The 27,086-nt window shown below is 35.1% G+C and overlaps 2 protein-coding genes and 20 non-coding genes across 22 annotated transcripts; 11 read left to right on the forward strand and 11 right to left on the reverse strand.

Moving 5' to 3' along the window:
* Positions 1 to 3,151: 3,151 nt before the first annotated feature.
* LOC143043514 (cystatin-A2-like) lies at positions 3,152 to 5,243 on the reverse strand. The gene is made up of 3 exons (XM_076215796.1): positions 5,091 to 5,243; positions 3,925 to 4,026; positions 3,152 to 3,338 (listed from the first exon to the last, which is right to left on the reverse strand). The coding sequence occupies exons 1-3, from the start codon at positions 5,211 to 5,213 to the stop codon at positions 3,219 to 3,221; spliced, it is 345 nt and encodes a 114-aa protein (XP_076071911.1). The 5' UTR covers positions 5,214 to 5,243; the 3' UTR covers positions 3,152 to 3,218.
* Positions 5,244 to 7,199: 1,956 nt separating this feature from the next.
* Positions 7,200 to 7,271, forward strand: Trnad-guc (transfer RNA aspartic acid (anticodon GUC)). Its single transcript has one exon. It is a non-coding gene; the product is annotated as a tRNA-Asp (tRNA).
* Positions 7,272 to 10,101: 2,830 nt separating this feature from the next.
* Positions 10,102 to 12,181, forward strand: LOC143043515 (integrase/recombinase xerD homolog). Its single transcript, XM_076215797.1, has one exon. It carries the CDS (start codon positions 10,742 to 10,744, stop codon positions 11,699 to 11,701), a length of 960 nt encoding a protein of 319 aa, XP_076071912.1. The 5' UTR covers positions 10,102 to 10,741; the 3' UTR covers positions 11,702 to 12,181.
* A 248-nt stretch (positions 12,182 to 12,429) lies between these two features.
* On the reverse strand, positions 12,430 to 12,502 carry Trnar-acg (transfer RNA arginine (anticodon ACG)). The gene has a single exon. It is a non-coding gene; the product is annotated as a tRNA-Arg (tRNA).
* A 4,533-nt stretch (positions 12,503 to 17,035) lies between these two features.
* Positions 17,036 to 17,108, reverse strand: Trnar-acg (transfer RNA arginine (anticodon ACG)). Its single transcript has one exon. It is a non-coding gene; the product is annotated as a tRNA-Arg (tRNA).
* Positions 17,109 to 17,369: 261 nt separating this feature from the next.
* On the forward strand, positions 17,370 to 17,441 carry Trnad-guc (transfer RNA aspartic acid (anticodon GUC)). The gene has a single exon. It is a non-coding gene; the product is annotated as a tRNA-Asp (tRNA).
* A 239-nt stretch (positions 17,442 to 17,680) lies between these two features.
* Trnar-acg (transfer RNA arginine (anticodon ACG)) lies at positions 17,681 to 17,753 on the reverse strand. The gene has a single exon. It is a non-coding gene; the product is annotated as a tRNA-Arg (tRNA).
* A 268-nt stretch (positions 17,754 to 18,021) lies between these two features.
* On the forward strand, positions 18,022 to 18,093 carry Trnad-guc (transfer RNA aspartic acid (anticodon GUC)). Its single transcript has one exon. It is a non-coding gene; the product is annotated as a tRNA-Asp (tRNA).
* Positions 18,094 to 21,229: 3,136 nt separating this feature from the next.
* On the reverse strand, positions 21,230 to 21,302 carry Trnar-acg (transfer RNA arginine (anticodon ACG)). The gene has a single exon. It is a non-coding gene; the product is annotated as a tRNA-Arg (tRNA).
* Positions 21,303 to 21,570: 268 nt separating this feature from the next.
* Positions 21,571 to 21,642, forward strand: Trnad-guc (transfer RNA aspartic acid (anticodon GUC)). The gene has a single exon. It is a non-coding gene; the product is annotated as a tRNA-Asp (tRNA).
* Positions 21,643 to 21,887: 245 nt separating this feature from the next.
* On the reverse strand, positions 21,888 to 21,960 carry Trnar-acg (transfer RNA arginine (anticodon ACG)). The gene has a single exon. It is a non-coding gene; the product is annotated as a tRNA-Arg (tRNA).
* A 268-nt stretch (positions 21,961 to 22,228) lies between these two features.
* On the forward strand, positions 22,229 to 22,300 carry Trnad-guc (transfer RNA aspartic acid (anticodon GUC)). The gene has a single exon. It is a non-coding gene; the product is annotated as a tRNA-Asp (tRNA).
* Positions 22,301 to 22,545: 245 nt separating this feature from the next.
* Trnar-acg (transfer RNA arginine (anticodon ACG)) lies at positions 22,546 to 22,618 on the reverse strand. Its single transcript has one exon. It is a non-coding gene; the product is annotated as a tRNA-Arg (tRNA).
* A 268-nt stretch (positions 22,619 to 22,886) lies between these two features.
* Positions 22,887 to 22,958, forward strand: Trnad-guc (transfer RNA aspartic acid (anticodon GUC)). The gene has a single exon. It is a non-coding gene; the product is annotated as a tRNA-Asp (tRNA).
* Positions 22,959 to 23,203: 245 nt separating this feature from the next.
* On the reverse strand, positions 23,204 to 23,276 carry Trnar-acg (transfer RNA arginine (anticodon ACG)). Its single transcript has one exon. It is a non-coding gene; the product is annotated as a tRNA-Arg (tRNA).
* Positions 23,277 to 23,544: 268 nt separating this feature from the next.
* On the forward strand, positions 23,545 to 23,616 carry Trnad-guc (transfer RNA aspartic acid (anticodon GUC)). Its single transcript has one exon. It is a non-coding gene; the product is annotated as a tRNA-Asp (tRNA).
* Positions 23,617 to 23,861: 245 nt separating this feature from the next.
* On the reverse strand, positions 23,862 to 23,934 carry Trnar-acg (transfer RNA arginine (anticodon ACG)). Its single transcript has one exon. It is a non-coding gene; the product is annotated as a tRNA-Arg (tRNA).
* Positions 23,935 to 24,202: 268 nt separating this feature from the next.
* Positions 24,203 to 24,274, forward strand: Trnad-guc (transfer RNA aspartic acid (anticodon GUC)). The gene has a single exon. It is a non-coding gene; the product is annotated as a tRNA-Asp (tRNA).
* A 245-nt stretch (positions 24,275 to 24,519) lies between these two features.
* Trnar-acg (transfer RNA arginine (anticodon ACG)) lies at positions 24,520 to 24,592 on the reverse strand. Its single transcript has one exon. It is a non-coding gene; the product is annotated as a tRNA-Arg (tRNA).
* Positions 24,593 to 24,860: 268 nt separating this feature from the next.
* Positions 24,861 to 24,932, forward strand: Trnad-guc (transfer RNA aspartic acid (anticodon GUC)). The gene has a single exon. It is a non-coding gene; the product is annotated as a tRNA-Asp (tRNA).
* A 245-nt stretch (positions 24,933 to 25,177) lies between these two features.
* Positions 25,178 to 25,250, reverse strand: Trnar-acg (transfer RNA arginine (anticodon ACG)). The gene has a single exon. It is a non-coding gene; the product is annotated as a tRNA-Arg (tRNA).
* Positions 25,251 to 25,518: 268 nt separating this feature from the next.
* Positions 25,519 to 25,590, forward strand: Trnad-guc (transfer RNA aspartic acid (anticodon GUC)). The gene has a single exon. It is a non-coding gene; the product is annotated as a tRNA-Asp (tRNA).
* Positions 25,591 to 27,086: the final 1,496 nt, after the last annotated feature.

Consider the following 27,086-nt stretch of genomic DNA (forward strand, 5'->3'; position numbering starts at 1 on the left):
TTGATATGCTAGATCACCTTACATCAGTTATCTCAAAGTTTTTACAAATCTCCACAAAACTATCAGCACAACCTCAACCATTAGTATGTGTTGAATGATCCTTAAGATATCTATATAGAGGTTTTTATTCCAGTAATTGACACACATGGCCACCAACGCTTAAAGTATAATATAATGATGAAAAATGAATTGTTTAATATCGTTAAATATATAAGATAGAAAAAAACATCATTCAACAGAGGCAAAATGCAACAAATGTCATGATCTACATACCGGTATTGTTTGCATCAAAATGATCAAATGACTCCTTAGGGAGTTATTGATCTTACATTCATATTTTTTGTCTCGCTTTGACGGAGTCAAAAAGCGAGACAGGTATGCTGTTTCCAGCGTCGGCAGTTGCAGCGGTGGTGTCAACAACGTATTAGTTTGTGTGATTAGGTCTAGTTTATGGTGAACCACTAGTGGTAAGTCAAAGATATTTGATATGCGGTTGTATAAGTATTGGCACATCTTATTACCATGGAGATTATTTGACCCCGCCCCCTCAGTTATGGTCTATTGACTTAGAAACTTTCGCTTAGTTTTCATGTATTAGTTTGTGATTAGGTCAGTTTATGGGGAACCACTAGTGGTTTAGTAATGATTATTGGTATGCAGTTGTATAAGTATCAGCATATCTCATTTCCATGGAGATTATTTGGCCCCACCCCTTCATTTATGGTCAATACAGATACAGATACAACAACACTGCAAGAGGATCTGAACAAATTATCAGACTGGGAACAACGATGGCTCATGAAATTCAACGCAGACAAATGCAATGTCATGACCATCAGCAAGAAAAGAAATCCAATCTCAAAAGATTATATCCTTCATGGCCATGTACTGGAGAGAGTATCGGATGCAAAATATCTTGGAGTTACAATCAGCTCAGATTTAAATTGGAGTACTCATGTACATAACATCTGCCAAAAAGCAAATAAAACTATTGGGTTCTTAAAAAGAAATCTAAACATCAGTAACAAACAAGTGAAAGAAAATGCATACAAGTCATTAGTCAGACCAACACTTGAATATGCAAGCGCAGTTTGGGCCCCCCATCAACAGAACAACAAGAAAAAAATTGAGATGGTACAACGCAGAGGGGCTAGGTATGTTACCAACAAATACCGTAACACATCATCAGTAGACGCCATGATAAATCAACTCGAGTGGCAACAACTAGAAGAGAGGAGATCAACAACAAGGATGTGCATGATGTACAAAATAACTAACTGCCTAGTTAATATAGATGCAACATCTAGGCTTATTCCAACAAACCGAGCATCAAGAACAACTCGGACTGGATGTTTCCAGGTTCCTCTTTGTAGAACGGATATAAGGAAAATGTCATTCTATCCAAAATCAATACGGGAATGGAATGCCTTACCACTTTCCACTATCACCGCCCCGAGTCTTGAATGCTTCAAGGCTCGGCTAACAAAATAGACATAAACACTTGTTTTTAATGAGCACCTGTATATAGGATTTTAACTTTCACAAAATGTAAACTAAATTTTCTTTGGACTTTCATGCGCAACACACAGTGGCAGAATAATCAGACAGTTGATTGCGGCCGCTTAACTGGAAGAAGAAGAATTGACTTTCAAATTTTTGCTTAGTTTAAATGTATTAGTTTGTGATTAGGTCAGTTTATGGGGAACCAGTAGTCGAAGGTTAATGATAATTGGTATGCAGTTGTATAAGCATTGGCATACCTCATTTCCATGGAGATTATTCGGCCTGCCCCCTCAGTCATGGTCTGTTGACTTTGAAATTTTTGCTTAGTTATCATGTATTAGTTTGTGATTAGGTCAGTTTATTGGGAACCAGTAGCGGTAGGTCAATAATACTTGGTATACAGTTGTATTAACACTGGCACATCTCATTACAATAGAAATGTTTTACCCTTCCCTCAGTTATGGTTTATTGACTTTGAAATTTTGCCTAGTTTACATGTATTAGTTTGTGTTTAGGCTTGTTTAAAGAGAACTACTTATGATACGTCAATGGTATTTGGTATGCAGTTGTACTAGCATTGGCACATCTCATTTCCATGGAGATTGTTTAGCCATGTACCTTTAGTCATAGTTCATTGACTTTGCATATTTGCAAAACTTACATGTTAAAGTGTTGCTATTTTTGATTTCAACATTTGCATTCAGGGACGTAACTAGGGTTCGAATTCAGGGGAGGCAGGGGTTTCGGGGCCGCCGATTGAGGCCCCAAGAGAGCGGGGGGTTAGGGGCCGCAGCCCCCCTGCTGATTGTTTTTTTCTCTCAGAAAATGGATAAAAATGACCGGTTTATCTTCGATTTCCTCACTTAAAGAAACAACAAGCAGGGATCACAGTGCTGTTTGGGGTGAGCCAAGGCTCCGTCTTAAAGGCCGTACTTTGACCTATGATTATTAACAATAAATACATTCACGTGACCGCGGACTTTTTTCTCAATAAAATCAGTGGCTAAAAATTACCCGCCGTTTTCCTTCGATTTCCTTACTTTAAGACTCATCAGTAATGCTTGATCCTGGAAGCAATTTTTATGCAAACAATTATTATCTGTATTTAAAGATATTTTTGTTAGAAATCAAACTGGTAAGTTAAAAAAACATATAAAGCCAGATCATAGAACGCAAGATAATTTTTTTTTTTATCGAATTTCAATATTGTTGAAAGTTGAATAGACATGACAGATATATAAGTGTCATACCACCAATTAAAAGTCCCTATCTGGTCAACCAAATTTTACAATTTTCACAGCTTTCGGGCTAGTGGTTAAGACCGATGTCTACAGTGCTAAAGGTCCTGGGTGTGATTCTCACTCGGGGTGCTAAAAATATCAGTACTTCAGAAGGGTGATCTTACTTTTAGACTTTCCTTTTGCAAATTAAGAACATTGCCATAGCATAAACTTTGGAGTAGCCATTTTTTATGAGCAACACCTTATTACGTTTTTATGTTGGAATAATCAAGTGCTTTATAAATGAATTTAATTCAAAAACAGTTTGAATTCAATGAAAATGTCTTTGTTTTCACAGATGCTAAATAAATAAAGTGGCACACAATAATTACATTACAAGAAAATCTTGAAAAAAAACAATAATGTAACTGATTTGGATTTGTTTATTTAATATTACTTTATATAGTGATTTCTTTGTATTCAGGATAAAAAAAATCATTCGAAATATTTAATAAGATCATGTAATTTATGTCCAGATTCCACACTTGCCAGTGTAACTCGTCCTCCAAGTGATTTGAAAACTCTGATATGAACGTATTTTAAACCATACTCAATCTGAAAAAAAACCCATACTGGTATTATTGGTACTACAATGTAATACAATTACAAAATTGTGGTAAGTGCTTAGTATTTGGTTTTGCTAGGTTGGTGTCTTTTTGACATAAACATTGCTACTTATATATATTTCTACAAAACCTGTACTAAAATTTTTCTATGGTTGAAGAAAGTATAACCACTTTTGTTTTATTCTTTTTGTGTCATTTGTCTGCATATTCACATAGATTTTTATAATATGTAGGTATTTATAGAAACATTGAATCAAAATGCAAATGATGAAACAAACTGTATATGTAGTTTGGAAAATATAAGTTCTGACCTACTTACCCTAGATTTTTTTAGCAAAAAAATTAATATCAATGTTTTGCCTGAATTTTCGTGGTTCATTTAGTTTTATATTGGGTTCTATAAAAAATATCCATATTCTCTTTTGAGAATTTTTTTTAATAAAAATCATCTTTTACAAAAAGTAACATTTCGGAAAATTTTAAGCTTCTTGCAACGACTTTTTGTTTTTAAGAAAACAGTAAAATTCAAAAGTTGATAATTAAATGCCTGATTGAAACATATTATTTTCTCCTACCTTAATGAAATAGTTTGTTCCTGCTACAACTTGTCTCTTGAAGGAAACAACTTTGTACGTGTTCAGTTTTTCACCAAGCTGGGCCTCTATTTCACCTTTTAACTGAAAAAATAGAATTTGAAATAAATTAGATAAATGTAGATTTATTTAGTTAGTCTTGTATTATTTTTAATTTTAGTTTCTTGTGTACAATTTGGAGTTTAGTATGGCATTCATTATAACTGAACTGGTATATATATATATTTGTTTAGGGGCCGGCTGAAGGACACCTACGGGTGCGGGAATTTCTCGCTGCATTGAAGACCTGTCGGTGACCTTCTGCTGTTGTCTGTTCTATGGTCGGGTTGTTGTCTCTTTGACACATTCCCCATTTCCTTTCTCAATTTTATTATTTGTAACGAAAAGAAATAGTTTACTGCAAAGTGTAACGAAAAGAAATTGTTTATCCCTAAAGAATACCCGGTTGTTTTGGTGATGTTCATCTTCCTCTGTTCAGTCTTAACATTTTTATATTTATTTTTTGAACTGAGTAAGTGACTGACTGATGTTGTCTGTATTTTCCTCGTTTAAAAAAAAACAATTTACATGCGTAGGTGGTTTGTTTTTGACATATGAGTCTAATTAACCCTATAGTATTTTTCGCCTCTCATTAACTATTTATGAATGGTAATGAAAAGAAACTGTTTCCTCTTAAAAGCAATGCAAATATTATACGCCAACTCTAAAATATCATAAACCCACTCTTCACAAAATTTTCCTTAATTTGAGTGACAGTTTATAAACTTTTCTATAATTTTGATATAATGTCATGATGTTTATACACTACACAGTAAAATATTTTTGGATAGTGCAGGTATGATTTTTTTTAATTCGCCTTTTCTGTCTTAGATAAACACTATCATGTTAAACCCCGCCATATTCTGTATGTATGTGTCTATTCCAAGTCAGGGGCCTGTAATTCAGTGATGGTCATTTTTTGTTGTTGTCCATTTTTTAAAACATAAATTAGGCCGTTATTTATCTCATTTGAATTGTTTTATATTTGTTATTTCCGAATATTTGCTACTGGCGTTAAGCAATTATCAGTCAATCAAAAGAAGAGCTTTACAAATAGATAAATTAGTAAAGTGACATTTTTTCTACAAATTCAGAGAACATTAACTTACATCTCCTACTATCCTATTAACTTCTTCATTTGGCTGCCTCACGTCCGATAAACCACCAGCTATTAAAGCCTCAACAGCAACTGCAAAAACAGATAGGCACAAGAGGATCACAAGTTTTGTCATGATTAGTGGTTTTATGTGTTAGATGCTTTAGTCACTTATATACAGACACAATATTGGTAACATTTGTTATCAGTATATATCTTAAAGGCAATATATTATATATTTGAATAATTCATGAAACATCTTGTGCCATTTGTTGTACATGCAGTCCATGTTAAACATAAATTAAAAAGCTTGGACAGTTTTAATAACAGATATGTTAGCCTCCAACAAAATGTCCATTGGGAAAACATGTATTTTACAACTAATCTATATGTAAATATTATATTGATTACATTTCAATAATGATTATGCCTAGCTGTTATATTTCTATATGTCTGTAAAAGCTTATAACATATATTACTACATGTAAAACCAGAAGTCCCTTACTAGACGAAGTGTGCAAGCTGTGCTTTATTCTGTGGATTCATTATCTTGGTGGGTATCAATTTTCGTGGATTAAGTAAAACTTGCATTTTCATGGATATTTGATTTCGTGGTTTAGCAATCTCTGTATACAAAGCCTATATGATATTTGTAATTCGTTGAACATTTGATTTCGTGGTTTACCTGTATCTATGAAACCCACGAAAATTGGCATTCAACGAATAAAACTTATGATGAATCCACAGTAGTAAGGCGATCACGATGTCCCCATAATCAGTGGAAAGCGTCATAATGTGGTCTGGCAAAATCTTCCTAAATTTAAAAGAGACTATTATAAAAACCTACTTTTGTGACTCAGTCTTCAAAAGTTTGAAATTATAGCATTTTGTTTTCAAAAAGTCAAAATTTATGATATTCAGAGTGTGGGTGTAGGGGGAGGGAGGTTTCTAAATCATTTTACCCAATACTATTCCATTCTTTCCCTAAGAACTGAACTGGTCAAATGTGCGAGATTATTCCAGGTTTTTTTTTTTTACCTTTTGAGCAAAATCAAGATATCAAAATATTTCAAATTATATCTTAATTGTGAACATAGAATTATATATTTATAATTGCATTTAACATAAAATTGTCAATTTTACATAATTTTTTTTATAGAAAGGTAAATTCATTTATTTATATTTGAAATTTGTTTACTATTTTTATGGTTTGGAGCTTAGTTTTCAGGACCAGAGGTAATATATAATTAATTAGAATTTATTTTTGATTGTAAAGGCATGTTCCATGTAACATCTTGCCATACACATTTCAAGGTCAGTTTATTTTTGCTATATCCGTGATATAAATTCATATTATGATAAACATATTTCTGATTGATGCAGTAATATGAAAATTTTATCAAAATACAACAAATTCAAGCATTCCATTTATATTGAAAATTTGAATGTGTTGTTAATTTCTAAAGTTTTGCTTTATCTGTTAAAATGTGTGCTCTAACCATCAAGTCCTCGGTAGTATAGTATCAGATTATTACATGGCATTTTTCAGAGCCGCATGGCTCGAGGGCTGACATTGACCTAGGACTGATTATACATGCGATATGAAAAATGACATTCTATGATATTTTGATATTTTGATCATATGTTTCAACAATTAAACCAAACCTGGCCACAATCATCATTGGGGTATCTAGTTTGAAAAATGTGTCCGCTGACCCGGCCAACCAACCAAGATGGCCGCCGTGGCTAAAAATAGCACATAGGGGTGAAATGCAGTTTTTAGCTTATAACTCAAAAACCAAAGCATTTAGAGAAAATCTGATATGGGATGTTATTGTTTTTATCAGGTCAAAATCTAACTGCCCTGAGATTTTCAGATGAATCGGACAACCGGTTGTTATTTATAGGTCGCTGCCCCTGAATTAGTAATTTTAAGGTAAAAAAACAAATTTTGCTGTTTTTGGTAATTGTCTTGAAGATTATTATAAATAGATAGATGATTATAGATGCACACTTATTTCTCTCAGTTGAGGGAAGCGGGAAAAGTAGCTTTTCTGGCTTTTGTGTTGGTAATTTCTAAAGTTTAGCTTTATCTGTTAAAATTTGTGCTCTCACCTTCAAGTCCTCGGTAGTATAGTGGTTAGTATCCCCGCCTGTCACGCGGGAGACCGGGGTTCGATTCCCCGCCGGGGAGGACATTATTTTTGTTATATCCTTCTAACATGTTGAATGTTAAGGTTGGCATGCAGCCATAACATATATGTGCTAATAAAAGATTCCACCAAAACCCCATCAATGAGTTCAAAACTGTTTCTGATGTTTGGATGCTCTATAATCTGTTCAGACATTTCTTTAAATGTAACTTCTAACTGTCCACTATATATATGTATTTATCAATGTTATAAAGAACACGTGTATTTGTTGTGACATTTGTCACATGACTAGATATACCGGTTTGAAGGTATTCTCTATAGAGTAATGAGTATTTCACGAGCTAATATAAGCGGGAAGAATTGTAACGGTAAATATATGTGTAGTTATTTGTCATTCGACGCTTGCATTTCGGACAGTTAAGTCTGGTCTTTTCTTCAATATGGCCGAACATACAGAAGAAAGTTTACTTCTACAAGACGACTCTTTACCTGATAAAAGCAGTGATGGTGCTAACAGATCTTCTTCTGATAGGGACTTACATGACACGTTCTCTCTATTCAAGTTGTACATGGACGGGAAAATGGATAGCCTTGAATCCAAGTTGGTACGTGAACAAGACGCGATGTCCAAGAAGATAAAAGAGGAAGTCTCTATCAAGTTTAAGCACGAAGGAAACCGAATTCAATTTAAGTTTAACGAAGAAATCGTGAACGATCTCAATAAGCTTTACAAGTCAATACCGTCAACAGAGGCACATAGTATTCGTGTTGTTCTGGATTTGCTGGATAAAGTTAAAGGCCGTAATAAGCTTATAAGGATTGCTGATTCTTCCCCGGCAGGATGGTCAACCGTCCGTGAGTACGAGTCCAATGATATTGCTTCTGACAGTGAAGATGAGAAGAAAATTCGCCAGGCGGAGAGTCGAGCTATGCGCACGATGAAAGACAAGACAAAAGGACGTCCCGCTCCGTATTCCAACAAACCCAGAGTGCCACCAGCCGAAACCTATTCTAATCCTACCTACAATCAACAGTTTCAGAGGCAGCCCTTTCGTAACAGCGCCGCACGGCGTGAGCCGTGCCAGTGGGACATGTGCTTCTATTGTAAGCAGTTCGGGCATTGGAGAAAAAATTGCCCCCTCAAATCTGGATCTGTTGGTGCCGGATCGTCTGGACTGCCAATCAAAAGTAAATCTGCAGATGCACCCAGAAATCTAAATGATAAGTATAAATTTACTGATATAGATTGTTTTGAATGTGAATATGAGTCACAGTATGAATTAGATAATTTCTTAACTCAAATTCATTATTTTGAAGAAATTAGTCATAATTTCATGTCATTTACGGGTGTTAAAGGAAGGTTAGCCAAGCATGTAAAATTTTGGGAAAGTATTGGAGCAAATTCCTTTGTTATTGACACAATACGTAACGGTTATGTCATTCCATTTATTGACCCGCCGGTAAAAATGTTTATTAAGAATAATAAATCGGCACTGATGAACGAATCTTTTGTCAATCAGACTATTTCTGAGTTAGTTACTACAGGTTGTGTTGTTGAAGTACCATTTCAACCTCATGTTGTCAATCCATTAAGCGTAGCGATTCAAAAATCTGGCAAAAAACGGCTTATTCTTGACTTATCTTCTTTCAATAGATCAATCAAAAAAGATAAAATAAAATTTGAAGATTGGAAGATAGCAGTTCAATATTTTCAGAGAGATTCGTACATGTATAAATTTGATTTAAGTTCTGGATATTTTCATTTGGACATTTGTCCGCAGCAACAAACCTTTTTAGGTTTCAGATGGAATAATAGATTTTATTGTTTTACAGTTTTAGTATTTGGTATATGTACGGGCCCATATATATTTACAAAATGTCTGAGACCTATGGTCAAATATTGGCGTGAAAACGGTATAGATGTTGTTTTGTACCTTGATGATGGTTTTGGTATGTGTACAGATAAATCTAAGTGTATAGAAGATTCAGATTTTGTTAAGAAATCTTTAGAAGACGCCGGTTTTCTCATAAATGAAGAAAAGTCAATTTTTTCCCCTGTACAGTCATTAGAATGGCTTGGTATTGTTTGGAATGCTAGCGAATTTAGTCTTGTTATCCCAGACAGACGTGTAAATGATTTGCGTGTATCGCTTGTGTCAGTTATTGGAAGATTTCCTAATATAACTGCTAGGACCTTAGCTCAGGTTGTAGGTAAAATTATTTCCATGGCTCCAGTCATTGGCAATGTAGCTAGAATTATGACAAAATTTTGTTATATGGCAATAGAGTGTAGAACAGAATGGGACAAATGGCTGTTATTTCCATGTCCATACAAAGTCTTATCAGAACTGCATTTTTGGTTAAAAAACATACATAGTTTAAACATTAAGTTGTTGGGTCATTACTCAAAGTCACATGTTGTAATTTACTCTGACGGCAGTGGTAAAGGGGCAGGTGCATATTCAGTAGAACTTGACAAGAAAATTTTTCATGAAACGTGGGATTTTTCTGAAGCTCAAGAAAGTTCGACATGGAGGGAGTTAAAGGCTATAGAGCTAGCCTTGATATCTTTCAAAAATGTTTTTGAAGGCAAAACGCTTAAATGGTACACAGATAATCAGAACTGTGTTAAAATTGTAAAAGCTGGTAGTATGAATGAAAAACTACAATTTTTAGCTTTGTCGATTTTTTCGGTCTGTATTAAAAAATGCATTTCCATTGACATTCAATGGATTCCTAGATCGCAAAACTCTCAAGCTGATTATATCAGTAGAATGGTTGATTACGAGGACTGGGGCGTATCAAATGAGTTTTTTCAATTTATGAATGATTTATAAGGTCCTTACACAATAGACCAGTTTGCAAATTCTCAGAATGCAAAAGTGTGTAGATACAATTCTATGTTTTGGAACCCGTGTGCAATAGCTGTAGATGCTTTTACACAAGATTGGTCAAATGAGAATAATTGGTTGGTACCACCTGTTTATTCGGTTATTCGGTGTATTAAGCACTTGATTTACTGTAAGGCCAAAGGGACCTTGATTGTTCCTAAATGGAAATCGGCAGCCTATTGGACTAAGATTTTTGATAAAAACCTAGAATACCAGGTACATGTTACAGATGTAATTGAATTTATAGATACAGAAGGTATCTTTGTAAGAGGGTCGAACCCAAGTTCTATATTTGCTCAAGAACAATTCATAACACCAGTTTTGGCGGTTATGTTAGATGCTACTGGGTAGCGGTGACACGGTCATATACAAAATAGTTGACATGGTTACGTTTATTAATGATTTACCAATAATGTATTGGTGGTGACATGGTCAAGAATTATAGTTGACAAGGTCAAATGTATGTGACAAGACTTCTGGTTTAATGTGAAGTATGGTCATGCTAATTTTAAAATATATATTATGTTTTGAGCTTATTAATTTTTATAACGTTAACACATTTTACAGACATTTTCAATGTTGGGATATGGCAATCATTGTCCAGCGATATTCATCCTAGTATGCCTGATCATCTTGTACAGAAGCTTCCAGATTATGTTCTATCGTCGAGGGCGGACAGCACTAGAAAGAAGTACACTTATGGATTCAACTCTTGGTGTAAGTGGTCAAAATTACATTGCATTTCTTCATTACCAGCTTCTACTGCTCATATTGCATTATACTTAGTTCATATATCAGAAACATTCAACTCTACAAGTAAAATAGATGAGGCTGTATATGCGATTTCTTGGGCACACAAGCTGGCCGGTTTTCCGAACCCTTGCAATTCCGACTTGGTTATTTCTGTTCGTGAAGGGTCATACAGAAAAATTGGACATAAAATTAATAAAAAGGAACCTATTACAGCTAACATTTTATCAAAAATTGTTCATTTATATGGTCAAGATTGTAATAATCTTAAAGATGTACGCATTGCATGCATGTGCTTATTAAGTTATGCAGGATTTTTAAGATTTTCTGAATTAGCTAATTTGAAAAGATCTAATGTATCCTTTTTACCTACTCATGTTAAGCTATTTTTAGAACAGAGCAAAACTGATGTTTACAGGGAAGGTCGTGATGTAGTTATTTCTAAAACTGGAAATAATACTTGTCCAGTGGCTATGTTAGAACATTATATGAAGTTAGCTCAAATAGCAGAAAATTCTGACGAATTTGTATTCAGGTCTTTAAGTTATTGTAGTAAAAGTGGAACTTATAAGTTAAGGAAAAATTCACCACTTTCATACACTAGAGCTAGAGAAGTATTGTTGAATGCATTAGAAACCATCGGTCTAGATAAAAAACAGTTCGGTCTTCACAGTTTACGTTCAGGTGGAGCAACCGCTGCAGCAGCAGCAGGGGTTGAAGATCGTCTATTTAAAAAACATGGGCGATGGAAAAGCGAAAATGCTAAAGATGGTTATATAAAAGAAAGTATAGATAATAGATTGTCAGTATCTAAAAAATTGGGTATATAAGATATAATTATTGCTGTAAAATAACTATTATCTGTTCCCTTTCTTTGTTTTCATTCGATGCTTAACTGTACTGTCCAGGCGAGCTGATATCCCAAATAGTGTTAGGTTTTTTATTTATAAATTTTTATGTTCGTTTGAGTTGACGAACAAGAACATAAATGTATTTATCAATGTTATAAAGAACACGTGTATTTGTTGCGACATTTGTCACATGACTAGATATACCGGTTTGAAGGTATTCTCTATAGAGTAATGAGTATTTCACGAGCTAATATAAGCGGGAAGAATTGTAACGGTAAATATATGTGTAGTTATTTGTCATTCGACGCTTGCATTTCGGACAGTTAAGTCTGGTCATTTGACCCCACCCACCCACCCACTTTTATTTTGTCAATATTGAAAATTGATGTAGTCATGCTTAAGATTTATGTGGATGTTTTTTAAGATTATACGTGCTTGAAAAGATTGTTAACAAAGATATTTCTTTTGTAGATTGTGTATAATTGGAAAATGATATGTTGAACATGTTGAAGCAGCGGCTACGGGCGTGCAGACAAACATTGTAAATAAATGAATAAATATGCTTAACTGTACTGTCCAGGCGAGCTGATATCCCAAATAGTGTTAGGTTTTTTATTTATAAATATTTTATGTTCGTTTGAGTTGACGAACAAGAACATAAACGTGTTTCAAAAGGGTGTGTTAAAAAGCATTGACAAAAAACTATCCGAGCTTGCCAGGATTCGAACCTGGAATCTTCTGATCCGTAGTCAGACGCGTTATCCGTTGCGCCACAAGCCCTTAGACGCTGGTGTTTCTATTTTACTCTTTATACCTTTGATTCTTCGAATTGTCTTCAAAGACATCTCGCATAGCCTTGTCCATCTTAGATGCATAACTCCCAGAATCAAACTTTTTCTGCAAATAACACTCCTATTCGTTTATGATGCACACTTATTTCTCTCAGTTGAGGGAAGCGGGAAAAGTAGCTTTTCTGGCTTTTGTGTTGGTAATTTCTAAAGTTTAGCTTTATCTGTTAAAATTTGTGCTCTCACCTTCAAGTCCTCGGTAGTATAGTGGTTAGTATCCCCGCCTGTCACGTGGGAGACCGGGGTTCGATTCCCCGCCGGGGAGGACATTATTTTTGTTATATCCTTCTAACATGTTGAATGTTAAGGTTGGCATGCAGCCATAACATATATGTGCTAATAAAAGATTCCACCAAAACCCCATCAATGAGTTCAAAACTGTTTCTGACGTTTGGATGCTCTATAATCTGTTCAGACATTTCTTTTACATGTAACTTCTAACTGTCCACTATATATACGTGTTTCAAAAGGGTGTAATATATTTGCTATGTAATAATACAATCCAGTTTCTATAACTAATTTATTAACAAGTACATCGTTTGATGGTCAGACTACATAATGACAACATGTGTATAAGAACTTCAATTGATCTATTTAATTACATGTTTATTTAAGAATGTGCAGACATGTGAGAGTTGCTGATCTGTCAATTATAATTACTGTAACAGATGATACGGTAATAAAGTGAGGTGAACTTTATAACACTTCTCCGGCCTTAGATAAAAACAAATTAAAAACAAATTAACTCAATTACAGAAAATTAATGTCTTTTCACGGCTACTGATTGATAAGTCCATATCAGTTGAAAACAAATAAAAATGTCAGATCACAAAGATTCATTCGTTAAAGTTTGTCTGCACTGAAACTATAATGTCCTACTATGAAAATAAAAATAAAAATGTTCGCACTGGTCTTGTTGTTATTTCTTACACTAATTGATATGTACACAGTGTCACATGCACTGCGAAGTACTTAATGCACTTCAAACGGTTGTGAGGATTATTATGCCTCTTTATAAATCAACCATTTATTTCAACACAAAATCCTTTAAATGCGATGGTTCTTTTCTTATTCTCTTCGGATAGCGTGGTTCCATTTGTTCAGTCATGTTTGACGGGTTCTCGATTTGCGGTTGTTCGGTCTCAGGAGTACTTATCGGTATAGTTATTTCTGGCTCAAACAAATCACTGTCATTGTCACATTTTTCTTCATTTTCGTTGTTTGTGCAATCGAAGTTTCGTACTCTGGTGTGGTCAATATGTCTACGAATGACACGTCCATCTTGCAATTTAATATGAAATGAAAGTGGTCCTGATTGTTTTATAACTTCTCCTGGAATCCATTTAATCTTTGAACCAATTGCGAAATTTCGGGCAAATACTCCTTGTCCTACATTAATTTGTCTGATCACAGATTTCTTATCGTGATAATGTTTCTGTTTTTGTTGTCTCTCCTGAACTCGCTTCTCGATATTTGGAAAAACTAAATCTAGACGTGACTTGAGTTTCCTTTTCATTAGCAATTCTGACGGTGCCAGTCCTGTCGTTGTTTGTGGCGTAATACGGTAGTTGAAAAGAAAACGGTTCAACTTTTCCTGGATAGTTCCTTCTTTGTATACAATCGTGTACTCATATGCAGCTAAAGTCAGTGCCCACCTTTGAATTCGAGATGCGGCCATTGTAGGTATAGGTTTATCTTCTCGAAATAAACCTATGAGCGGCTTGTGATCGGTTATGATTGTAACGGGGTGTCCATACAAATATTGATGAAATTTCTTGATACCAAATATTATGGCCAGACTCTCCTTCTCAAGAACGGAATAATTCTTCTCTGCTGATGTAAGTGTTCGAGATGTATAAGCTATTGGTTTGTCGCTGCCGTCGTCCATTTTATGCGAAAGTACGGCGCCTAATCCATATGGTGATGCATCACATGCTAAAATTAATTTCTTTTTCGGATCGAAATGTACAAGTACTGATGAGGATTTCAACAGCTGTTTTGACTCTATGAACGCTTTTTCCTGTTCTTTTTCCCAACTCCATTTTGTGTCTTTCTGTAGAAGTACATGTAGCGGCTTTAACAAGTGAGACAAATTCGCTAAGAATCTATTGTAATAGTTCAGCATTCCAAGATAAGCTTTCAGTTCTGTCACGTTTGTCGGACTTGGTGCTTTATCGATCGCCTCAACTTTACTCTCAACTGGATATATTCCGTGTTTGTTTATTTTAAATCCCAAATAAACAACTTCTTCGGCCATGAACACACACTTCTGTTTCTTTAACCGAATTCCGATTCTCTTAAATCTAGACAATACCTCAGAAAGAGTATTAAGATGTTTCTCCCTTGTTTTACCCGTTATCAGTATATCATCTACTCGAACCAAAACATTGGCTATACCTTGAACAACATTTTCAAGTGTTCTTTGGAAAATCCCTGGGCTGGACGCTACACCATACGGAAGTCTATTGTATCTGAATAAACCCTTATGCGTGTTTATAGTCACATACCTCTTACTGTCCTCATCAAGTTCAATCTGTTGATATGCTTGGTTTAAATCCAACTTTGTATATTCTTGTCCTCCTCCAAGCGTTGCGTATAAATCCTCTGTTTTAGGAATAGGATAATTATCCAACTTTGAAACGGCATTAACGGTTACCTTGTAGTCACCACAAATTCTAATAGATCCGTTCTCCTTAACTACAGGTACTATCGGAGCGGCCCAGTCGGAAAATTCCACTTGCTGAATCTGACCCTCCTTCTCAAGACGTTCAAGTTCCATCTCCACTTTATCCTTCAACGCATACGGCAAAGGGCGAGCCTTGAAATATTTCGGTACAGCACTCTCATCAACATAAATCTTGGCTTTCATGCCTTTTACAGTTCCAAGTTCATCTTTGAAAACCTCCTTATTTGCTTCCAAGATCACATTCAAATCACTTGATTGATTATCACTTCCAACGACGGAGAAAATATCCTTCCAATCCAGTTGGAGTTTGTTCAACCAGTCTCGGCCAAGTAAATTCGGACCTTTACGCTTCACTATTAGTAATGGTAATTTTGCGCTTTCCTTTTTGTAATTGACATTGACGATTGCACGTCCTATTACAGGAATCTGCTCTCCCATATATGTTCGGAGTTTAGCACTTGTCGGTTCGATTCTGAATTTCGACTTGTATTCCTTGTAAGTATCCTCGCTCATGATAGAAACTGACGCTCCGGTATCTATTTCCATGGCTATTTCACATTCATTTACATTGATTTGCACTGTGTATGCCTCATTAGATTTATTTCCAAAATGAAAAACTGAGTAAACTTCATTTTCACTTTCACTACTTTCATCCTGCTCCATGAAATGAGCACGTGGTTTAAAACGTGATTTAAACTCTCTGTGATTTTCACTTAAATTCCCACTGGCAGATTTGTTACGGCATTTCTTTGCGATATGTCCTTTCTTTTTACAACTGTGACATTTTGCATCCTTGAACCTGCATTCAGCGGCTACGTGATTTCCTCCACAACGGTAACAATCTCCTTGTTTCGAATTTCCAGAGTTGTTTCTTGTATATGATTTTGAAACTTTGTTGATTTGTTTCTGAAATGTTCCATTTGTCCCACTCGCTTGGATGTCCTGTGCATTCTTCTCTGCAGTCTCCATAGCGGTAGCAATTTCCAATGCCTTTTCAAATGTTAAATTTGGCTCTGCTAACAGCCTCCTCTGTATGCGGTCACTCTTTATCCCGACGACTAACCTGTCACGTAACATTGCGTTTAACGTGTCACCATAATTACAGTGTTCTGTCAGACTTCTTAGTGCTGCAATAAATGTCATCACTGACTCATCGCTGTGTCTTGTCCTACTGTTAAATTTAAATCTCTGAATGATTTCTGATGGTACTGGATCTCGGTGGTCCTTCACTAGTTTTGTTAAATCGGCCAGTGATTTCGTTCCTGGTTTGGCTGGTGCTAATAAATCCCTTATTAATTTGTAGGTATTCTTCCCACATACACTTAAGAAAATATCCCTTTTCTGGTCTTCTTCGTCTATCTCATTAGCATTAAAATAATGTTCCATACGTTCTACATATTGTGTCCAATCTTCGGATTCATCAAAAGAGTCTAATTTCCCGTAAGTCGGCATTGTCACTTGTAGAAATTCACATTTATTTTAATATCCAGTTTTTTCCTCGTCGCCAAATTGTGTAATATATTTGCTATGTAATAATACAATCCAGTTTCTATAACTAATTTATTAACAAGTACATCGTTTGATGGTCAGACTACAGAATGACCACATGTGTATAAGAACTTCAATTGATCTATTTAATTACATGTTTATTTAAGAATGTGCAGACATGTGAGAGTTGCTGATCTGTCAATTATAATTACTGTAACAGATGATACGGTAATAAAGTGAGGTGAACTTTATAACAAAGGGTGTGTTTAAAAGCATTGACAAAAAACTATCCGAGCTTGCCAGGATTCGAACCTGGAATCTTCTGATCCGTAGTCAGACGCGTTATCCGTTGCGCCACAAGCCCTTAGACGCTGATGTTCCTATTTTACTCTTTATACCTTTGATTCTTCGAATTGTCTTCAAAGACATCTCGCATAGCCTTGTCCATCTTAGATGCATAACTCCCAGAATCAAACTTTTTCTGCAAATAACACTCCTATTCGTTTATGATGCACACTTATTTCTCTCAGTTGAGGGAAGCGGGAAAAGTAGCTTTTCTGGCTTTTGTGTTGGTAATTTCTAAAGTTTAGCTTTATCTGTTAAAATTTGTGCTCTCACCTTCAAGTCCTCGGTAGTATAGTGGTTAGTATCCCCGCCTGTCACGCGGGAGACCGGGGTTCGATTCCCCGCCGGGGAGGACATTACTTTTGTTATATCCTTCTAACATGTTGAATGTTAAGGTTGGCATGCAGCCATAACATATATATGTGCTAATAAAAGATTCCACCAAAACCCCATCAATGAGTTCAAAACTGTTTCTGACGTTTGGATGCTCTATAATCTGTTCAGACATTTCTTTTAAATGTAACTTCTGACTGTCCACTATATATGCGTGTTTCAAAAGGGAGTGTTAAAAAGCATTGACAAAAAACTATCCGAGCTTGCCAGGATTCGAACCTGGAATCTTCTGATCCGTAGTCAGACGCGTTATCCGTTGCGCCACAAGCCCTTAGACGCTGGTGTTCCTATTTTACTCTATATACCTTTGACTCTACGAATTGTCTTCAATGATATCTCGCATTGCCTTGTCCATCTTAGATGCATTATTATAACTCCCAGAATCAAACTTTTTTCTGCAAATAACACTCCTATTCGTTATGATGCACACTTATATCTCTCAGTTGAGGGAAGCGGGAAAAGTAGCTTTTCTGGCTTTTGTGTTGGTAATTTCTAAAAGTTTAGCTTTATCTGTTAAAATTTGTGCTCTCACCTTCAAGTCCTCGGTAGTATAGTGGTTAGTATCCCCGCCTGTCACGCGGGAGACCGGGGTTCGATTCCCCGCCGGGGAGGACATTATTTTTGTTATATCCTTCTAACATGTTGAATGTAAAGATTGGCAAACAGCCACAACATATAATATATGTGCTAATAAAAGATTCCACCAAAACCCTAGCTATCAATGAGTTCAAATTGTTTCTGACGTTTGGATACTCTATAATCTGTTCAGACATTTCTTTTAAATGTAACTTCTGACTGTCCACTATATATGCGTGTTTCAAAAGGGACATACTGAACTATTAGTTCGGTCAAGAAAGACAACTCGTACTAAAAAACGGGAGGTAACTCAATTTTTTTATCAAGGGAAACGAGATTATCAGTATTTCCGAGGAGGCTGTTGATTTTTGCACGCCAACTTGTGTACATAAATAATTAAATGTCGGATCACAACGGGTTTTGAATGTTTGATGATCGATGTCCACGCTTAATTCCAATAGTATAATAATTTGTCATCTTAATAGAAAACCGAGTTAAAGAATCAAATTAGGATTATTACGGTTTATATATAATAATTTCAATTAGTTTTTATTATACGAGATGCGTAATTATTGTGTAACATAATTCTTTCTTATGTCTGAACACTTTTCTAAACATGCAAATTCTGTTAAGAAAATAAAATTTATAAGACAAAAAAAAAAGTCAAAAAAAGAAAGAAATCTGCCCACCTAAAATATTGTATTTTGCCATGTCTGGTTGAAGGACTTGGTAAAATATTTTGAATCTCATACAGACAATGCATTACATCGGTACAGAGAAAAATTCTAAACTCATATTAACTCAATTTAACTATTAACGAATTTGGTGAAAAGTTTGTTTCTTTTTTCATCTTTGATCAGCAAGATGGCGAAATGCATCTATCATGAAAATCTATTAAATTTTGCAAGTTTAAAATAGAGAATGATTTAAAACAAAATCGATTTCACTTCTTCGATACATGAGGTAAAAATAAATTAAAAATATTATGTAATCAAATTATGTTGAATATCTATTTCTTGTTTATGATCTTTTACATGTTTTATATGTAAAGATAGTAAACATAAATAAACAGAATTAGTAAACACCTTTATGTTACTGCTTCGTAAACGATGATGTCCTACTGATTTTATGGTCATCATACTGATGATACTTTATATATTCCTTTGTTTTAAAAAGACACCTTTAACCAATTAATTGTATGGGGTGTTATAACTTTGGATATTGATAAGGGTAAATACAGAAAAACGCTTTAAACGCATCACAATCATTAAGTGATATTGTCAATGTTATATAAATACATTAATCCTAAAAGTTTTCATTCGGATTTTTTTTTCTAATTTCATTTTACATTTAACAGATACGTACAAATTGATTCGAAAGACTGTGTCATGACCTAACAATTGCGTAAATTATAATAGTCAGCTATAAAAGGCCCCGAAATGACAATGTAAAACAATTCAAACGAGAAAACTAACGGCCTTATTTATTTTAAAAAAACTAGCTTGGTTAAAACAAAGCAGCATGCATGTCGGTGAAAAGTGAACAATAATTATTTCTGATGAGATTGCATGCAATTGGTCTCAGTTGAAACTTTTCCAAATATATTACAGTTTTGAGTATTTTTTAATTTATTTTCATATCCGTTTTAATGATTATTTCATAATAATGTTTATTTCTAAAGGAATATATGTAACGGATCTCAACTATAACAAAGTATTTAGTAAACACGGGGTATTTACCAAAATACATGCAGCTAACTTAGCCAAATCAAAAACTCGTCAAAGATAAAACTCTGAAAGTGTTCAACTTGAAATGATAAGAAAAGTGTGAAAAATTAATAATATTTATACACGCATCACTCCCTGTAAAGAACAATCAAAGATACTTGAATCACACAAATCAATATTGGTATCCCGGGGTGTGTAGGTTTATGCAGTACATGTAGTTGTTAAAAAGTTAATTAGTAAATATTCTGTTAAAACATATTTCAAACTTTATCATACTACTGAGTATTGGGATGTTTAATATGTGGGTTTTTTTTTCCAGGGAAGATAAATCATTATTGTTAGCAGAGACGTATACTGCATTTGTAGTATATGTCACTGTAGTTAGTTAGCTTACAGTTATGGAAAAATTATGAAATAATAATTATTGAAACTTTAATAATTTAAAAAATCATAGCCATTTTTTCTGTTAAAAATATAACTGGTGCAACCAAAGAACCTCATCCCATTGATGTTTATGGATGGTCACGATATATGCAATAACGACGAAGCTTATTCTTTTATTCAATCAAAATCGAAGGAGGATTTTAATTTCGACATGCATCCATCCGTTACACCAGTCTTTTCTGGTAAGCTTCCAGCAAATTTATTTTTGTCATTGTAATGAAAAATATATTGAGATTGTTAATTGTTGGAAGTTTACTTTTCAACATAATGATTCTTTTGTATACCTTATCCTCTATCATGATTGAAAAGGGGAAAATACACAAAAACGTATACCTTGTGTATTGCAAGTATGTCTACTTTAATGTCACATGTAGAGTAAACATGTATATCTTCAAAATTATATTGTATATCAGAATCTTAAAAGATATAATCATACTAATTCGTAAAGTATAAGTCTTTTTCCGATGACTTCGTATCCAAGCGTGTAAAATTCTCTTTTCCATGACAATTTTCAATTTTCAACCATAAAAAGACGGGAGAATTACAAAAGTTAATTTTTAGACAAAAATACCATTTTATTTGCCTGTCTTTGGAGATTATTAAAACATCCACGCGAAAATAAGGAAATAACGAATACTATTTGTTATTGAAGCAAACAGATGTCAGGGGTTCGCAAAACAATGCCTTCTCTGTATACATTAAAAGGGCTACTTTGCTATTTATGGTAGCAAATTTTAAATCAAAAGTGACGGATGTTTAAAATATCATAATTTTATAATATTTACATCATTAAACAGTTCAAACCTTAAAGAAACTATATTTAACCACGCAAAGAAGAAATGCAAATGTTAACATAAAGTTATATGGGTATATAAACTATTTGCCCATTCAAATCTATAGTAAAAGTAATCGCTGTATATGGACAATTACTAGCGCATGCGCATTAAAGACCGAACGAATTCTTGTACATGGTGTTAAAAAGCATTGACAAAAAACTATCCGAGCTTGCCAGGATTCGAACCTGGAATCTTCTGATCCGTAGTCAGACGCGTTATCCGTTGCGCCACAAGCCCTTAGACGCTGGTGTTCCTATTTTACTCTATATACCTTTGACTCTACGAATTGTCTTCAATGATATCTCGCATTGCCTTGTCCATCTTAGATGCATTATTATAACTCCCAGAATCAAACTTTTTTCTGCAAATAACACTCCTATTCGTTATGATGCACACTTATATCTCTCAGTTGAGGGAAGCGGGAAAAGTAGCTTTTCTGGCTTTTGTGTTGGTAATTTCTAAAAGTTTAGCTTTATCTGTTAAAATTTGTGCTCTCACCTTCATGTCCTCGGTAGTATAGTGGTTAGTATCCCCGCCTGTCACGCGGGAGACCGGGGTTCGATTCCCCGCCGGGGAGGACATTATTTTTGTTATATCCTTCTAACATGTTGAATGTAAAGATTGGCAAACAGCCACAACATATAATATATGTGCTAATAAAAGATTCCACCAAAACCCTAGCTATCAATGAGTTCAAATTGTTTCTGACGTTTGGATACTCTATAATCTGTTCAGACATTTCTTTTAAATGTAACTTCTGACTGTCCACTATATATGCGTGTTTCAAAAGGGAGTGTTAAAAAGCATTGACAAAAAACTATCCGAGCTTGCCAGGATTCGAACCTGGAATCTTCTGATCCGTAGTCAGACGCGTTATCCGTTGCGCCACAAGCCCTTAGACGCTGGTGTTCCTATTTTACTCTATATACCTTTGACTCTACGAATTGTCTTCAATGATATCTCGCATTGCCTTGTCCATCTTAGATGCATTATTATAACTCCCAGAATCAAACTTTTTTCTGCAAATAACACTCCTATTCGTTATGATGCACACTTATATCTCTCAGTTGAGGGAAGCGGGAAAAGTAGCTTTTCTGGCTTTTGTGTTGGTAATTTCTAAAAGTTTAGCTTTATCTGTTAAAATTTGTGCTCTCACCTTCAAGTCCTCGGTAGTATAGTGGTTAGTATCCCCGCCTGTCACGCGGGAGACCGGGGTTCGATTCCCCGCCGGGGAGGACATTATTTTTGTTATATCCTTCTAACATGTTGAATGTAAAGATTGGCAAACAGCCACAACATATAATATATGTGCTAATAAAAGATTCCACCAAAACCCTAGCTATCAATGAGTTCAAATTGTTTCTGACGTTTGGATACTCTATAATCTGTTCAGACATTTCTTTTAAATGTAACTTCTGACTGTCCACTATATATGCGTGTTTCAAAAGGGAGTGTTAAAAAGCATTGACAAAAAACTATCCGAGCTTGCCAGGATTCGAACCTGGAATCTTCTGATCCGTAGTCAGACGCGTTATCCGTTGCGCCACAAGCCCTTAGACGCTGGTGTTCCTATTTTACTCTATATACCTTTGACTCTACGAATTGTCTTCAATGATATCTCGCATTGCCTTGTCCATCTTAGATGCATTATTATAACTCCCAGAATCAAACTTTTTTCTGCAAATAACACTCCTATTCGTTATGATGCACACTTATATCTCTCAGTTGAGGGAAGCGGGAAAAGTAGCTTTTCTGGCTTTTGTGTTGGTAATTTCTAAAAGTTTAGCTTTATCTGTTAAAATTTGTGCTCTCACCGTCAAGTCCTCGGTAGTATAGTGGTTAGTATCCCCGCCTGTCACGCGGGAGACCGGGGTTCGATTCCCCGCCGGGGAGGACATTATTTTTGTTATATCCTTCTAACATGTTGAATGTAAAGATTGGCAAACAGCCACAACATATAATATATGTGCTAATAAAAGATTCCACCAAAACCCTAGCTATCAATGAGTTCAAATTGTTTCTGACGTTTGGATACTCTATAATCTGTTCAGACATTTCTTTTAAATGTAACTTCTGACTGTCCACTATATATGCGTGTTTCAAAAGGGAGTGTTAAAAAGCATTGACAAAAAACTATCCGAGCTTGCCAGGATTCGAACCTGGAATCTTCTGATCCGTAGTCAGACGCGTTATCCGTTGCGCCACAAGCCCTTAGACGCTGGTGTTCCTATTTTACTCTATATACCTTTGACTCTACGAATTGTCTTCAATGATATCTCGCATTGCCTTGTCCATCTTAGATGCATTATTATAACTCCCAGAATCAAACTTTTTTCTGCAAATAACACTCCTATTCGTTATGATGCACACTTATATCTCTCAGTTGAGGGAAGCGGGAAAAGTAGCTTTTCTGGCTTTTGTGTTGGTAATTTCTAAAAGTTTAGCTTTATCTGTTAAAATTTGTGCTCTCACCGTCAAGTCCTCGGTAGTATAGTGGTTAGTATCCCCGCCTGTCACGCGGGAGACCGGGGTTCGATTCCCCGCCGGGGAGGACATTATTTTTGTTATATCCTTCTAACATGTTGAATGTAAAGATTGGCAAACAGCCACAACATATAATATATGTGCTAATAAAAGATTCCACCAAAACCCTAGCTATCAATGAGTTCAAATTGTTTCTGACGTTTGGATACTCTATAATCTGTTCAGACATTTCTTTTAAATGTAACTTCTGACTGTCCACTATATATGCGTGTTTCAAAAGGGAGTGTTAAAAAGCATTGACAAAAAACTATCCGAGCTTGCCAGGATTCGAACCTGGAATCTTCTGATCCGTAGTCAGACGCGTTATCCGTTGCGCCACAAGCCCTTAGACGCTGGTGTTCCTATTTTACTCTATATACCTTTGACTCTACGAATTGTCTTCAATGATATCTCGCATTGCCTTGTCCATCTTAGATGCATTATTATAACTCCCAGAATCAAACTTTTTTCTGCAAATAACACTCCTATTCGTTATGATGCACACTTATATCTCTCAGTTGAGGGAAGCGGGAAAAGTAGCTTTTCTGGCTTTTGTGTTGGTAATTTCTAAAAGTTTAGCTTTATCTGTTAAAATTTGTGCTCTCACCGTCAAGTCCTCGGTAGTATAGTGGTTAGTATCCCCGCCTGTCACGCGGGAGACCGGGGTTCGATTCCCCGCCGGGGAGGACATTATTTTTGTTATATCCTTCTAACATGTTGAATGTAAAGATTGGCAAACAGCCACAACATATAATATATGTGCTAATAAAAGATTCCACCAAAACCCTAGCTATCAATGAGTTCAAATTGTTTCTGACGTTTGGATACTCTATAATCTGTTCAGACATTTCTTTTAAATGTAACTTCTGACTGTCCACTATATATGCGTGTTTCAAAAGGGAGTGTTAAAAAGCATTGACAAAAAACTATCCGAGCTTGCCAGGATTCGAACCTGGAATCTTCTGATCCGTAGTCAGACGCGTTATCCGTTGCGCCACAAGCCCTTAGACGCTGGTGTTCCTATTTTACTCTATATACCTTTGACTCTACGAATTGTCTTCAATGATATCTCGCATTGCCTTGTCCATCTTAGATGCATTATTATAACTCCCAGAATCAAACTTTTTTCTGCAAATAACACTCCTATTCGTTATGATGCACACTTATATCTCTCAGTTGAGGGAAGCGGGAAAAGTAGCTTTTCTGGCTTTTGTGTTGGTAATTTCTAAAAGTTTAGCTTTATCTGTTAAAATTTGTGCTCTCACCGTCAAGTCCTCGGTAGTATAGTGGTTAGTATCCCCGCCTGTCACGCGGGAGACCGGGGTTCGATTCCCCGCCGGGGAGGACATTATTTTTGTTATATCCTTCTAACATGTTGAATGTAAAGATTGGCAAACAGCCACAACATATAATATATGTGCTAATAAAAGATTCCACCAAAACCCTAGCTATCAATGAGTTCAAATTGTTTCTGACGTTTGGATACTCTATAATCTGTTCAGACATTTCTTTTAAATGTAACTTCTGACTGTCCACTATATATGCGTGTTTCAAAAGGGAGTGTTAAAAAGCATTGACAAAAAACTATCCGAGCTTGCCAGGATTCGAACCTGGAATCTTCTGATCCGTAGTCAGACGCGTTATCCGTTGCGCCACAAGCCCTTAGACGCTGGTGTTCCTATTTTACTCTATATACCTTTGACTCTACGAATTGTCTTCAATGATATCTCGCATTGCCTTGTCCATCTTAGATGCATTATTATAACTCCCAGAATCAAACTTTTTTCTGCAAATAACACTCCTATTCGTTATGATGCACACTTATATCTCTCAGTTGAGGGAAGCGGGAAAAGTAGCTTTTCTGGCTTTTGTGTTGGTAATTTCTAAAAGTTTAGCTTTATCTGTTAAAATTTGTGCTCTCACCGTCAAGTCCTCGGTAGTATAGTGGTTAGTATCCCCGCCTGTCACGCGGGAGACCGGGGTTCGATTCCCCGCCGGGGAGGACATTATTTTTGTTATATCCTTCTAACATGTTGAATGTAAAGATTGGCAAACAGCCACAACATATAATATATGTGCTAATAAAAGATTCCACCAAAACCCTAGCTATCAATGAGTTCAAATTGTTTCTGACGTTTGGATACTCTATAATCTGTTCAGACATTTCTTTTAAATGTAACTTCTGACTGTCCACTATATATGCGTGTTTCAAAAGGGAGTGTTAAAAAGCATTGACAAAAAACTATCCGAGCTTGCCAGGATTCGAACCTGGAATCTTCTGATCCGTAGTCAGACGCGTTTTTTTTTTTTTTATCTTTATTCATAAAACATTTGAAATATACAGCATGTTATGACAATTTATATACATAGTATTTACACAAACAACACATGAGTATCAATTAGTCCATATACAAAAGTTTTTTGTTTTTTGTTTTTTTATATTCTAAGTCTATAAGTAAAACAATAAAATGTCATCAGTCTCTTTTAAAATTGGATTGTGTTCAATAAAATATTTCTCAAACACATTCTCTTTGTTAGTTCTTTTACAATATGCATGGAAATATGTAACATAATTCTTCATTGTATATTTGAAAAAAGTTATGAGATTGAAATTTAAGGTAGAACGTTTTACAATCTGACGTTTTTTCATGATACACAGTCTAACAATCGATAAGAAAAAATTCACAAAAACAACATTTACACTTTTGAATTTCCCTGACATGCCTAACAAAATCAGCTTTCTATAACCTTGTGTTACAATCACATCCGTTTCACATCGTTCCAACAATTTAACCAACAATTGGTTAATATAATCATGAAAAGACACTAACATTTGACAATCTAGAAAAATATGTAGCAAATCCTCAATATCAGATTGACAACTGTCACATATGTTTGTATCCATCAATCCAATTCTCTTTAGTTTGACATTTGTAAAAATTCTATTGTGCATTAGCTTAAAATCTAATTGAACACAATCTGGTGGCTTCCAGTAATTGTGTACCGATTTCCACATATTACAGAATGGTAAAGTTTGTTCATTCAAAATTTCTAACCAAAATTGCTCAACATCTGGCTTGATAAAAACTTTTGATATTAAAATCTCATAAAAATCTTTTGTTTTGCAATTAATTAAATCTTTCCCCTTATCACCAAAGGTTACAATAAAATATGGTGACTTATCTCTATTAGCATCAAAAACACCATGCTTGATACATTTCTTCCAATCTTCTGGAATACATTCAATTAATTCTCTATATTGACATTGTAACTGTTTAACATTTACGTCATCATACATATCTAAAACCATTTCTTTGACAGCATTAAAAGACAAAAAACCGGGAATAACTTCAAAACACAAATCTTTGATTGAGTTATACCCGCTACAATAAAATGTTGCCAAAAGGCAATTTTTCCTTGTACTTTTATATCTGGATTTAAAAACAGAGGTTGTTGTAAAATATCCATAGATTTCATATCTACATCTATGAAAGATTT

This window comes from Mytilus galloprovincialis, chromosome 8 (assembly GCF_965363235.1).
Source record: "Mytilus galloprovincialis chromosome 8, xbMytGall1.hap1.1, whole genome shotgun sequence".
NCBI classification, from domain to species: Eukaryota; Metazoa; Mollusca; class Bivalvia; order Mytilida; family Mytilidae; genus Mytilus; species Mytilus galloprovincialis.